Raw genomic sequence first — 12,905 nt, 5'->3', positions numbered from 1 at the left:
GCCATCATGACATGGTGGGGACAGAGCCTGTTTCTGTTGCTGGGGTGACAAGGGATCTGAGCAATCTTCTGTTGGAAGGTGAGGTGACCTTGATTGGGAAGGAATAGAAAAAAAATCAACCTATTTTGACTGGTCCAGTGGCCCTGTGTATTCTTGGTATAGATTATCTTAGGAGTGGTTATTTCAAAAACCCAAAAGGACTCTGTTGGGCTTTTGGGATAGCTGCTGTGGAGACAGAAGACATGAAACAATTTAATACCTTGACTAATCTTTCAGAAGACCCTTCTGTTGTAGGACACCTGAGGGTTGAAAAACAGCAGGTACCAATTACTGCTAAAACGATGCACCATTGACAATACTGCACTTACTGAGACTCTGTGATTCCTGTCTGTAAGATGATCCAATTAACTGGAGATCTAGGGAGTGGTCAGCAAGACTTGCTCACCATTCAATAACCCCATATATCCTGTACATTAGTCTAAAGGAGAGTGGAGACTGACAGTAGAATAATCACGGCCTGACTGAAGTCACACCACCACTGAGTCCTGCTGTGACAGACATCCCGGAACTTCAGGATGAACTAGCTTCCCGTGCAAAAGAGTGGTGTCACCACTGACACTGCTAATGCATTTTATTCCATTCCTTTAGCAGCAGCCCACAGTTTGCTTTCACTTGGAGGGGCATTCCCTACACCTGGATCCAATGGCCCCACAGGGGTGAAAGCACAGCCCTACCATCTGCCATGGAAAAGGGTGAGGCTCCAGAACATCTACAGTACATTGATGAGATGATCCTATGGAGCAAAATGGCACAGGATGTTTTTGAGAAAAGGGAAAAAAATCATCTTGTGTCTCCTCAAAGTAGGTTTTACCATCAAGCAAAGTAACGTCAAGGGAGCTGCACAGGAAATTCAGTTGCTAGGAGTGAAGTGGCAAGACAGACATCAACAAATTCCAGAAGAGGTGATCAACAAAATAGCTACTATGTCCCAACTGCAAGACAGAAACACAGGCTTTCCTAGGCACCATGGGAATGGTGGGATGAAAATCCCAGAGTACAGCCAAATTGTAAGTCATCTCTACCTTGTGACACAGAAGAAAAAAATTTCATGTAGGGCCCTGAACAACAGCAATACTTTGAACAGATCAAACAAGAGATTGTCCATGTGGTAGTCCTTGGGTAAGTCAGGATGGGACAGGATGAGAAGAATGTACTCCACACTGCAGCCAGGAAGAATGGTCCTTCCTGGAGCCTCTAGCAGAAGATGCCTGGGGAAACTCAAGGATGACCTTTGGGTTCAGGTCTACAAAGAATATGAGGCCATTGGGAAAAGGGATCTTAACAGCTTATGAAGGGGTTTGAACCATGTTAGAAGTGTTTCCTACTAAAGCACTGGTCATTCTCATACCCTGACGACCAGTGCACGGCTGGATGTTCAAAGCTCGGCTCTTAGGTACATGTCCATGAGTCCAGTAGGATGAAGTTTTATAAGTCCAAGTGCCAAGTCCTGCATTTGGGCCACAATAACCTCCTGCAACATTATAGGCTGGGGATAGTGTTGTTGGACAGTGCCCAGGCAGAAAGGGACCTGGGGGAACTGGTGACAGCAGCTGAACATGAGCCAGCTGTGTGCCCTGGAGGCCAAGAAGGCCAATGGCACCTGATCTGTATCAGGAATAGTGTGGCCAGCAGGAGCAGGGAGGTTATTCTTCCCCTATACATGGAACTGGTGAGGCCACACCTTGAGTGCTGTGTCCAGTTCTGAGCCCCTCAGTTTAGGAAGGACCTTGAGACACTTGAGTGTGTCCAGAGGAGGCAGCAAGGCTGGTGAGGGGCTTGAAACACAAACCCTGTAAGGAACGGCTGAGGGAGCTGGGGTTGTTTAGCCTGGAGAATAGAAGACTCAGAAGTGACCTTATCACTCTCTACAACTTCCTGAAGGGTGGCTGTAGTCAGGTGGGGGTTGGTCTCTTTCTCCAGGCAGCAATTGACAGAACGAGAGGACACAGTCTCAAGCAGCGTCAAGGGAAATATAAGTTGGATATTAGGAAAAAATTTTTTGTGGAAAGAATAATAAAGTACTGGAATGGTGTTCCTGGGGAGGTTGTGGAGTCACCAGCCTTGGACATGTTTAAAAAAGACTGGAATGGCACTCGTTGTCATAGTCTAGTTGAATTGTTGGACTTGATCTTAGAAGTGTCTTCCAACCTAGTTATTCTGTGATTCTGTGCGATTCTGTGATTTGTACATAGTTGTTTATATTTGTATATGTATGTAGTTGAAAGGTATTAATTGGGGCATGATATAGATGGTATGGAATAAGGAGTGGATAAAGTCTTGAGTGACCAAAATATGTGAACTGTATTCCATTATTCCTCTATGTCAGTCCATGCAGTTTGTACTACTGTCCCTTAAAGACCCAGGGATCAGAAGTGGAACCGGAATCAGTTTTGGGTCCATGGAGACTGGAGGTACCAGGGTCCCTTTGAGAGTGGGGGAAGACTCAGGGCTCTCCTTCGTGTTTCTCTATGGGCTGGCAAGAGAGTTTCCTGGGCCAGGGCAGAGAGAAGCAGAAGCATTCTTTAGTTTCTCTCAGAACTCTGTGGGAAATTGCCTGGTGCAGGTCTCAGAGAAACTGCATTTGTCAATCCTAGACTGTTTCAGAGGAAATGTCCAAGCACCTTTTTTGGCCACAGTTGCCAGGAGCAATCCCTGTTCCGGGAGCTGGCAGAGGACTTTTGTTTGGGACCTTTGTTTTTGCTACTGCCACTCAGGACACTCACACTGTGAAAATTGGTCCTTCCCTCTTCCTCATGAGTTACAGCTGCTACCCCAGATCCAGCTGCCACTGTTGACAGAGAGACACTGTTGACACTGTTGACATCGCTAGGAGAGACCCTGTCAGGTGGCATGGACTAAATGGTGCAGCAACATTTGACTGGTTTTGAAGAGGAATAGTTGTCCAAGTTCTCCAGGTTTCATTTGTTTTATCCTTGCTCCTGCTTGGTTGCTATTTGGGGGAAGAGGGAGTTTTGTAATCATGGGTGTTCAGTAATTCTGTTGGGTTTTTTCCTTTGTACTCTCTCTCTATCACATGGCTAGGAGAACAGATGTTCTTCCCCATCTTGTCTTTGTCCTCTGGCTGATGCAGTCTTCTAAAAAAGTCTCCATATTGGGGGAGGAACTTCTCTGCCATCTGGTATGCTTTGTTCTTGGGGAGTACATAGGATTCAGGACCTTTGTATCCAGTGGTTATTACTGTTATCTTGGTTGTGGCTGGGTTTTTTAGCAAACTTTTTCACTTTTATCTTCTTGCACTTGTCGTTGTTGGTGACAGGGGAGTGGTTAAACTGAAAAAGAAGGCAGCTTGTTTCCCAAGCTCCACCCCATAAATTGTCTCTAACCAAAACAATTCTCGGGGAAAAGCATCCAGTTCTGGCTTTAGAGTTGAAAGCAACATCTGTGTAGTAATCAAGGAACTGCAGAAATGCAGATCATAGCCACAAAACGTTGTTCCCAATTGTGAGCAACTCTTCAGTTGTTGAAACTGGCCTAAAAGACATAGCAAAGCTGCACTACACCTTGTTAGCTTGCACCTTTCTCTTCTATGCTCCATCACACTGTACACATGGTGGCATCATTTTTTTTCAGGTTTCTCACTGAGCTAAGATAATTCAAAGAATAATTCCACTTCTCTAAGTAAACAAACGCCATGATCTAAAGATGCTGATCTCCATCAATCTTTACAGCAAACCAGCTAAGCTCACTTACATGAACCCCACAGACAATGAAGACTGCTAACAGTGACAAGAATTTATAGAAGTCTTAAAAAGGAACACTTACTGCACAGTTACAATAGTTACATCTTCCGAACTGATCTATGTGGCTAATTTTGTTCAGTCAAAGTCCCAGCATTTTATTATCACAGAAATTAATAGAAAAACACTACATTAAAAGAAATATCATCATTGGCTGATCCTTGCTGAAGGTATAAAACTCAGAATATGCATGTGCCCATCCTGAGTGCATAGGAACAAAATTTTACATGATCCTGCAACCATACACACACTATTACTTATGAAAAAAAGCATATGAACAAAGTAAGTAAAAAAAAATCGTGGTTTCTCACTGCAGTATTGTAATTAATAACAGTGATTGACAAGGAGAGTTCAGAATTATTTGAGGGACAAAAGACCAAGCAACTTTACTGAGAAAGTCAGTATTGAACTCAAAGTTACTTCTGAAGTTGTACTCCTATATAAAGCTAAACAAGCAAACATTTTCTAGATATCTTTTTATTCAGCCTTTATTCAACTTCTTTATTTTATTTATTATTTTTTGTTTTATACTTGGTAGTAAAGGTTTAAATAAACTGCATGGAATTGCATAAATGCAATTCACAAAATGGAGCAACTAAATTAATTTTCAAATTTTTAATAAGCACCAGAGAAAAATACATATTTCTCTGTGGAGGAAAAAAAAAAAAAAACATGTTTAAGCACTAGTAAGCACTCAACTCTTTTCTTCTTGACTGTAACCCAAAAGTTCTCTTCCATTCTCATATGCTTTCCTTATAAAACCTGTGGCCATTTGTTTTTCAGCTGTGAAATGTGTCTCAGATTTTCTATGTATCTTTCCTGAAAATACATTCCCTAATTAGATGACAGAATACAAAAAAGTTATAAAATCCACATAGGCATCTAGGATTGCAGATCATCAGATCTTCTTTCCCTAGTAATGTGAAAAAAGAAGTCAGAGTTCAACTCAAAAAGGTACTAAAGAATTTATATTCCAAAAAGCATCATTCTGGCCTTTTGCAGAGGGAGATTTATCAGTCTACGAAAGTAAAGTTTAATTTGGGCATATTTTATTAGTTGCCTGAAGCATCTTTCAATACTGAGGTTCCTAGTTTTGAGTACCAGAATGGGGAAACTCTGGGATTCTTGGCTTTTATTTTTCAACACCTCAGATTTTGCTGAAGTCAGTTGATGTTTACTTGTTTGATGTTTACAGTGCTTCCCAAATGTTTGCCTATGGGATTTTGTAGTGGGAGTCAAAGGCAAAAGCACATAGAAATCACAATGTTTTGGAATTAGAGCACTTCCATATAATGCCCTTTATTCTGTAGCACTGCTGTTTGATCAGCAGCTATAAAATCATACTTGAGAGAGAAAAAATAAGCAATTCAAACCACTGAATATTTTTGCTCAGGCAGTTACAGCATTTTTAAAGGGATGGGTTAATCTTTGAAACTTTGGCTCTAAGCACATTGCATCAACAGAACACACACATTGGCACTACTGAATCAATGAGAAATATCTGAAACTGGCTTTAATTCAATCAAAAACTTTAAACAGTTTAAAGCTCAAAAGCACACAATTTACCTAAAGCCAGTATCTATGCAATGAAGCATACTCAATTATCTGCTCCACTAAAAACAGTGGCTGATCCTTCTAGACAGTGGCTCTAAGGGTGATGTTTCTAGTCACTCAGTTTCTTGTGTTTTCTCACCAACATTAAATGAAGCATTAATTTGCTGCCAATATTTGACAAGGCATTTCCATCTGTACCTAAAATAGATTTTTTGCCATCTCAGTGGAGGTATTTTCTTGCCACCTTCTTGCTGCCCATCATGGGACTATTCTATATATTGGAAGATAGAATTTTCAGGACACTTCTCCATGACACTCCTATTGACTGAAATCACCACTGTAAGTTCCTAGTGTTTGGCTATAGGATCACATCACTGTCGACAAGTTAAAATAAATAGAAAACTCAGGCTAAACAGATTAGTAAGCTGAGCCTTCACTGACCATCTTGGTAGAAGTCAGCCCCAGACACAGGCTTTACCCACATTTATATTAAAACTTGATTAAGCAACAGTTCAGCACTATATGTTCAGCACTTAAATGTTCAGCACATTTAAGAATATATAGAAGGCACTGTGTGTCACATAGGATTTCACAACTTGCTTCCTTTCCCATGAAAAAAAACTATGGGGATGAATCCTTCCTGTCTAGCACACTAGACTGTTTTTAAATTATCACCCCTTAAAATTCACAAACCCCTGTAAAAACAGGAAACTGTCATCACTTTGAACTGTCTGCTATTAGAGAGTTAATCATGGGCTCAATTTCACACATAAATCATGTATTTAATGAGGCTTATTTTAAATTACAGCTTCTTTTATTTCCCAGGCATAGGTAGTAGATCCATGCCCCCTGGACTCGATTATGTTTTGCATTAAATCCCATTTATAATTTCCAGGCAGGAAGTGTTAAAGTAGATAAAGGTTATATTTATGCTTTAGGACAAAGAAACAGCAGGCTAACTCTTCACATGTATACAAACAGTGTCTCTGTGATACTTAATAATTAAATGGGAGTCAGTTTGTATACTACAACGCATTGTCACAAAGTTTAGTCTCACTATCAGAAGTGAAAATTGAAAGCAGGAATAAACAAGACAAACATCTTTTAAAGCTCTTTATCTTGTAGCAGAGAAAGACTAATATGTAATATACAATAATGTATATTGCTATGCAAACAAGGCAATACCAGTCTATGATGTTGCAATGTTCCTAGGCAACCACATGGTAATTTTTACCTCCAATCATCCTTTGAGAGATTAGATAAAATATTCATCTCTTCATCATCTTGCAAAAGATGATATGCCGCACTAACATGATGATTTTCAAGCACAGATCGGTCGTTGTATAGAATGGCTGAGTCTGACCTAGCATTTAAAAGAAAACATAGGAAAGGTTGTTTCTCTCCTGTCTAAAGAATTTTTTCTTTGATCAACTACAGCAATTAAGTCTATAGAACAGATATAAGCATTTTAAGGGCACTTGCAATACTTGGTTAATTGCTGTTACTCAGTAAAAGAAATCTAAAGAACACTGCAAAATCAAATTCACCAGATAAGACTCACCTAACTGCCTTGTTACACACTTGAAAGCAAGTGCTGAAAGCTGTGAGAGATACGTAAACCTGGATTAAAACCATGAGACTTTTTCCTGGTACTTATGTATGTCTCTCTGGTATTAAAATCTGACTGTATCCAAGTAAGCAATTTAAAGATGTGATCTAATACTGTTTCCAGAACAGCAAACAGGTTGTAAGCAAGATATAACTCCACTGATTTCTGACATCTGTGTGCTAGACTATGCTGTCTGGAAGCAAAATTGTCAGTGGGACAGGGTAAGACCAAAGGTATTCATGCCTGATTTTAAGCTCCAGAGCAGAGATCTGTAATTGATGAATGGGTAAACTGGTTTGAAGACAAAGAAGTTAACAGCAGCAGAGGGTGAATATGTTTTGTTACGGTTCTCACTCAGATCTGCTTCACAGAGAGCAGTGTATATTTTTATCCTCTGACACTTCACACTGTCTGATGTTCAATGTTATAAAAACTAAATTACAACTATCCTTCCTTGAATATTTTTATAAGTATTTGGAAAGTACAGCAGATCCCTAATTCCTGTACGCTTGAAGTTGTAAGCAGAGTAATGTGGCCTCACCTAGAAGAGACAGAGACTTCTTTCTTCATTCCCAGTCTTTACTGTGCATATGTGTGCTTTATACTGGAAACATTACTGATGTACAGTATGATTCAACTAACACACTAAAGGCATTTATTTTAATTACAGACATGTAATCCAATTTAATTAAAATGCATTTAAGAAATGCCCAAGTGTGCAGTGTCAGCTGAGGGCATTTAGACATTTTGGCATTACTACCAGTACACTCCTATTGTCAAAATAACACACAGATATTAGATGTCCAATTATCACTGAAACTAGAGACTTCATAATCTTTGCACGCTTCTGCATTTTGCTGCTATCTTCATCTAATTTTCCTCTTTTCCACCAACCCAAAAGCTTTATAAAATACACCAGTCCAGTCTAGTCTGTGATCAGTTAATTACTCTCTAGCAATTTATGATGCTTTAAAAGGGTATTTCCCTGATTAGGTAGTGGTAAGTATATCTCCTTGCTGCAGGAAAACCTGCCTACCTACCTTGGTTTTCCACTCAAGTAGAAATAGTATGTGAAGGGTTCACATTCACTGATTAATGCAATAAACACAGTTGAATGCCTGATTTATACTGATAATGTTTGATTTTTCAAATTCAACAAGGAGAAAAAAACATAAAATTACAATATCTAGTTCAAAACTTTATCTTCATCAAAATACATCTCTCTATACAGCCATTTTTTCTCTGAAAACTTTACATGGAAAGTTTTTTGGAGCTTCCTTTTTCCTGGTTATTGATATGAAACAACACTCAGAAATTTAGAATACAGTCATTCCATTGTGAATGTTTGAACAAGAGAAAATTAAATGTAGCCTGAGAAAGTGAACTCTCCTCCTTTAATACTTGAATGCAGACATTCCTGCACTTTTATAAGGTGGCTGTGCTGTTATTCTCTAAAGGTTTCTCCTGCTATTTCCTGACCCTTCATCACGATTTACAGTGGCCTCACCGTGTCTGGATGTGAAAATTGTTGGTGGTTCCAGTGTGTTCATAGTCATGTATGGCAGCTGCAAAAATCATAGCGAAGATCTCCAGCTCTGTCAGCCAGTGCTGAAAAGAGATTACAGTACAATCAGATAAGCTGTCATTTCCACAGGCTTTTGTCTTCTAAGGTAAGTTATCTATCCTCTGTTGACAGTCAGTGTTGCAATGTCATTACCCTTCCCCTGCAGTCCACCAGCTGCTTTAAAGCAAACTTCTTTGGTTGATACATAAAAGCTAAATCAGTGTTCATCATAGACCTTCATCTAAATAAACATATCTTCAGCAAAATTATTTCAGGACCTAAAAAAGTTTAAAGCAGAGCAAGCGGATATGGCCTTCTGAAAGAGCAATGTTTGAAGAAGAGCAACAAGGAAAACTCAAGAAAATCAAGGTTCATCGAGGAAAACTTGATTATATATGTGCAGGTAATCACATATCACCAGGGTATGTATTTTCAGTTCGGTTTACCTGAGTACCAGAGACTCAGATACAGAAGAATGTCACTATTTTTCAGAAAATAAGTCTTTGTCAATCACTGAATCCTGAGGAGAGCAAGGAAGATAACCTCAAAAGATGTATATCTTGTTATTTATTTATGATTTTCAAAAATACTTGACAAAGCCCTGGAGTTTGTGAGATTTGTCCTAATTTCCTAGTCAAAGCCTTATTTTACAATGCTTAAGTCATTTTTGCCTTGGAGTTATAAATTATTCAGATGGTTTTCATAAATTTTATCTGAGTCAGAAATAAATCATTTTATTGTCTGGTTTTCCACTGGTAGCCCATAAGGAGTGTTGTTAACATAAAGCACTTTAGAGTCAAAGGTTTTAGATACTGCTGTAAATATTTGTATGAAATGCTTAAATGTATTGCATTTAGAAAAAGCCTTTAACACAGTGATTGCCAAATACTTCTGTAACACCTCACTGTCAATCTGCAAACTTTTTGACAGGCATTCATATACAAACTTCATTTTAATTCAAAACCCAGCAAAGGCACTAAGGTTTTCAAAATCTATTCTAGACATATATTATAGCTCAGGGGCCACCACTAGTGTGTTAGTCATATGCAGGGAAGCATTAGTAATAGGGACGCTGCAGACAACAACCTGTCTAGCTCTTTATCTGTGTTTCACAGTCATCTCTGCATAACCAGTGAAAAATGGAGCAAGTCTTGGTATTAAAGATCCCCTTACATTAATGATGTAGTTTGAAAATACGGCCCAGAGACATTTTGCACAGTGCTATTGACCATAATCAAGGTAGTACTTGGTTTTAGGTTGGTTTTTTTTGTTTGGTTTTTTTTTTCATTTGCTTGGGGGTTTTTTGTGTATTTGTGTGTGTGTTTTGGTTTGGTTTGATTTTGTTTTTTTTTTTTGGGGGGTGGGGTGTTTTTCTGTGTTTTGTTGTTGTTGTTTTGTGTGGGGTTTTTGGTAGTTTTTGTTTGCTTGTCTTTGTTTGCTTGGAGTTTTTTGGTTTTTTTGGGTTTTTTTTATAGCAAGAAAGAGAGAATGGTGAGAAGTGCAAGAAAGTATCAGAAACAGAAACTTCACTGTTTTCTCATATCTACACTATTGATCCCAGGACATGACTGGAGTGCACTGATGGTAAAGAAGTCAGTTCAATTTTGTTTCTAGGTATGACTTGTGAATAAGGAAAGATTTCCAAAGGATTAAGAACATTAATTCAACTTTCAAGCAACAACTTCTGGCAACTGCAATGGAGGGAAGAAATGGAACAAGGATTTCCAGGCTACATGTCTAAACTTTCATTGCTAACAGGGGTCTGCCATTTGCCAAAAGGAGAGACTGAAATGATAGAGAAAAGTCAGGACACAAGTACTCAGAAACAGCCAGGATGAGCCTGTATTATTCACGCAGAACTCATTCAGGACACATTTAGCTAATCCAGTGCATCCACTTTAGACCTTCTCGACAGCATCTGACAATTCCCACACTAACAAGACCTCATGACTCAAGTCTTAAAGCATTCTAAGGCAATGAGCCTTAGTGTTTGAGGTTTCCTACCTTGTCTCTTACGGCACATACAGGAAAAGTGCTGACTCGCATACCATACCAAAGCATCATTTGTTGAACAATTTTGAGTAAGGTAGGTTTTCAAATAGGGTGTATTAGATCTTATTATTAGCGGTATCTTGTATTAGCAGTATTAAGTATAATAACAGCATTCCAGGAAGATCATCCAGAATAAAATGGAATTACAGTTGTTAATTGTTGGTAATAAATAAAGCAGTGTAAGTAGAACAAAGTCAAAATAGGCTCCTGAGTAACACAAGGCAAGTAACCGGAACCTCTTAGTCCCTTAGTCCCTTTTTTTCTGTCACGATATTGCAAGAGAAAGTAAACAAGAAAGCAAAGAGCCTGCAGAGAATGGATGCAATCTCCATCAAAGTGCTGACTTTACATTTCACTGCTTTGTGGTGGATTTCATCTTGGAAACAGAACTAATTTTTAAAGTACAGAGCCAACAAGAACATCAGGAGTGTTACAAAAGACGAAAAGAGCAAGGAAATGTGAATGGGTTTGATTTCTAAAGGGCTGACAAAACCAATCCAGAATAAAAACATACCAAACTTTCTGCAGTGGTAGGAGGTCAGAAATGGTGGAGGGTAAAAGGCACGAAATACCAAGTATTGCCTTCCAGAATGAAAAAAAATGGGCAAGGAACCATGATTGGCTTTCAAAAATATACAGTAAATGTGAAGCATTAGCCACTATGGTGGCTCATTTGCATGTAAGAAGAAGGATTGATAAAAATAGAAAGAAGAAGGAAGAGGAAAGAATAGTGTTTCCAAATCTAACAAAAGAAAAAAAAAAGAAAAGGAAAAAAAAAAAAGGCATTTCCAAGAAATTGCTACAATGTAAGTAATTGACTAGTTTCCTTCCCAAGAGTTCATTAACTTTTATTCCAAAATAGGTATTATTTTGAAAACTTATAATGACTTGATTATTAATCACAATAGGCTACTGGAGATGATCTTACTTCCCTTTAGTACTAAAAGATGCAACAGAAGTCCTGCACTTTCACAGTTTTTCAGGTCTGCTGCAGGAATTCTTCTCAGTATCAGAAATTCCTGTAATTCTTGTCAGTATCAGAAAAAGAAGTCTTAAGCCTTACAATTTTCCCATCGTAGTATAGGTTAAAAAAGAAATTCATGGTATTTCCAAACAGTTAAAAAATTAATCAAAAAATAATACTAAATAAAGTAACAATCTGAGCTGAACAACAGAGTTTAATAAAGGAAGGAATGAAATGCGCAAAAAGTGTGTCAGCTCCTGGAAGCTGTTCCTGCATATCATGCTTATATGCCAATCCTCCACGAGATAAACATCAGATTAATTCCAAATTCTCTTTCAACATTTTGTCTATGAGTGAGACAAAAACTTTGTAGTTCATACAGTAAAGTATAACAAACTAACTCCAAATCATCATCCTGACTGAAAAAAATAACAGGAAAACTGATGAAATTTTACAAAAGGAGAGATTTAAAACAAAGATTTAATTGAAAATAAAATCTAAAAACAAAGAGGGAAGGTGTCCATCTCTTCAAGAGTATAAGGTCTTAAAAAGTCAAGAACATTTTCTGGTTATTACAAAGTTGTTTATTATATAAATGCATCAGTCTCTAAGGCGAAGAGTTCTAAGTACACAGTCTTACTAAAAGCTAGTAAGTTTAAATTCCCAGCAGGGTGTGAAGGCAGATTGGCAGAGAGTCCTAGCAATGGAGGCAGAGGCAAATTAACAAGGAGTCCTGGCCACAGGGAAAAGGCAGATTACTGGCCCAGAGTCCATTTTCCAAGCAGAATTCTCTGCAGCACAGACCATGATGCTGCAGCTGCAGCAGCAGCACCCCCAGCAGCAACCCAAGTGATAATACTTGACAAAGTCCTGTCTGTAGCTCCCTGGCATCAGCTCCCTGGCAAAGCCCTGTTCTCTCTTATTGTAGATGGCAGGAGGATGGATTGGTCAATTGAAAATTGATGAATTGATGCGATTGCCCCCAAAACATGGGCTTTTTTTCCATAAACCATAAATGTATATTCATAGCCCCACCTATAGGTTAGCCAATCCACTAAGGACACAATTCTGAAACATTCTTTCTACACCAATCTAAACCTAATTTTGAAAGCACACAAAACTATGAAAAATTATGAAGGATGGTATCAAACCTTACACAAAACCTACGTCATTAGCATGTCTACTAACGTAAAAATGTTCTATTGTACAGTATATCTATTAGTGCAAAAGTTTCTATGTCGACGTAAAAGTTACACCTGCTCTATCTAGTACTGTAAGCAATGTTTGACCATGTTTTTGTTATGTCTAAAGCCAAGTTATCAGGCCTTAGGGCTCTAGGCCCTG

General features: G+C 38.5%; 1 protein-coding gene across 3 annotated transcripts in view; it reads right to left on the bottom strand.

The window, feature by feature from the left end:
• PDE1C (phosphodiesterase 1C) overlaps positions 1-12,905 on the bottom strand; it is a 70,059-nt gene that overhangs the window by 40,960 nt on the left and 16,194 nt on the right. For all 3 annotated transcript variants that reach the window (XM_066323195.1, XM_066323203.1, XM_066323185.1), the window contains exons 5-6: positions 8,489-8,589; positions 6,607-6,735 (exon numbers count right to left, since the gene is read on the bottom strand). In XM_066323195.1, coding sequence (XP_066179292.1) covers positions 6,607-6,735; positions 8,489-8,589 — 230 coding nt within the window. The remainder of the gene's footprint in view (positions 1-6,606; positions 6,736-8,488; positions 8,590-12,905) is intronic.

The sequence above is a fragment of the Sylvia atricapilla genome, chromosome 1 (assembly GCF_009819655.1).
Source record: "Sylvia atricapilla isolate bSylAtr1 chromosome 1, bSylAtr1.pri, whole genome shotgun sequence".
Lineage (NCBI taxonomy): Eukaryota > Metazoa > Chordata > Aves > Passeriformes > Sylviidae > Sylvia > Sylvia atricapilla.
Note: the sequence above shows the minus strand (reverse complement) of the source record. Positions and strands in the feature narration are given on the sequence as shown.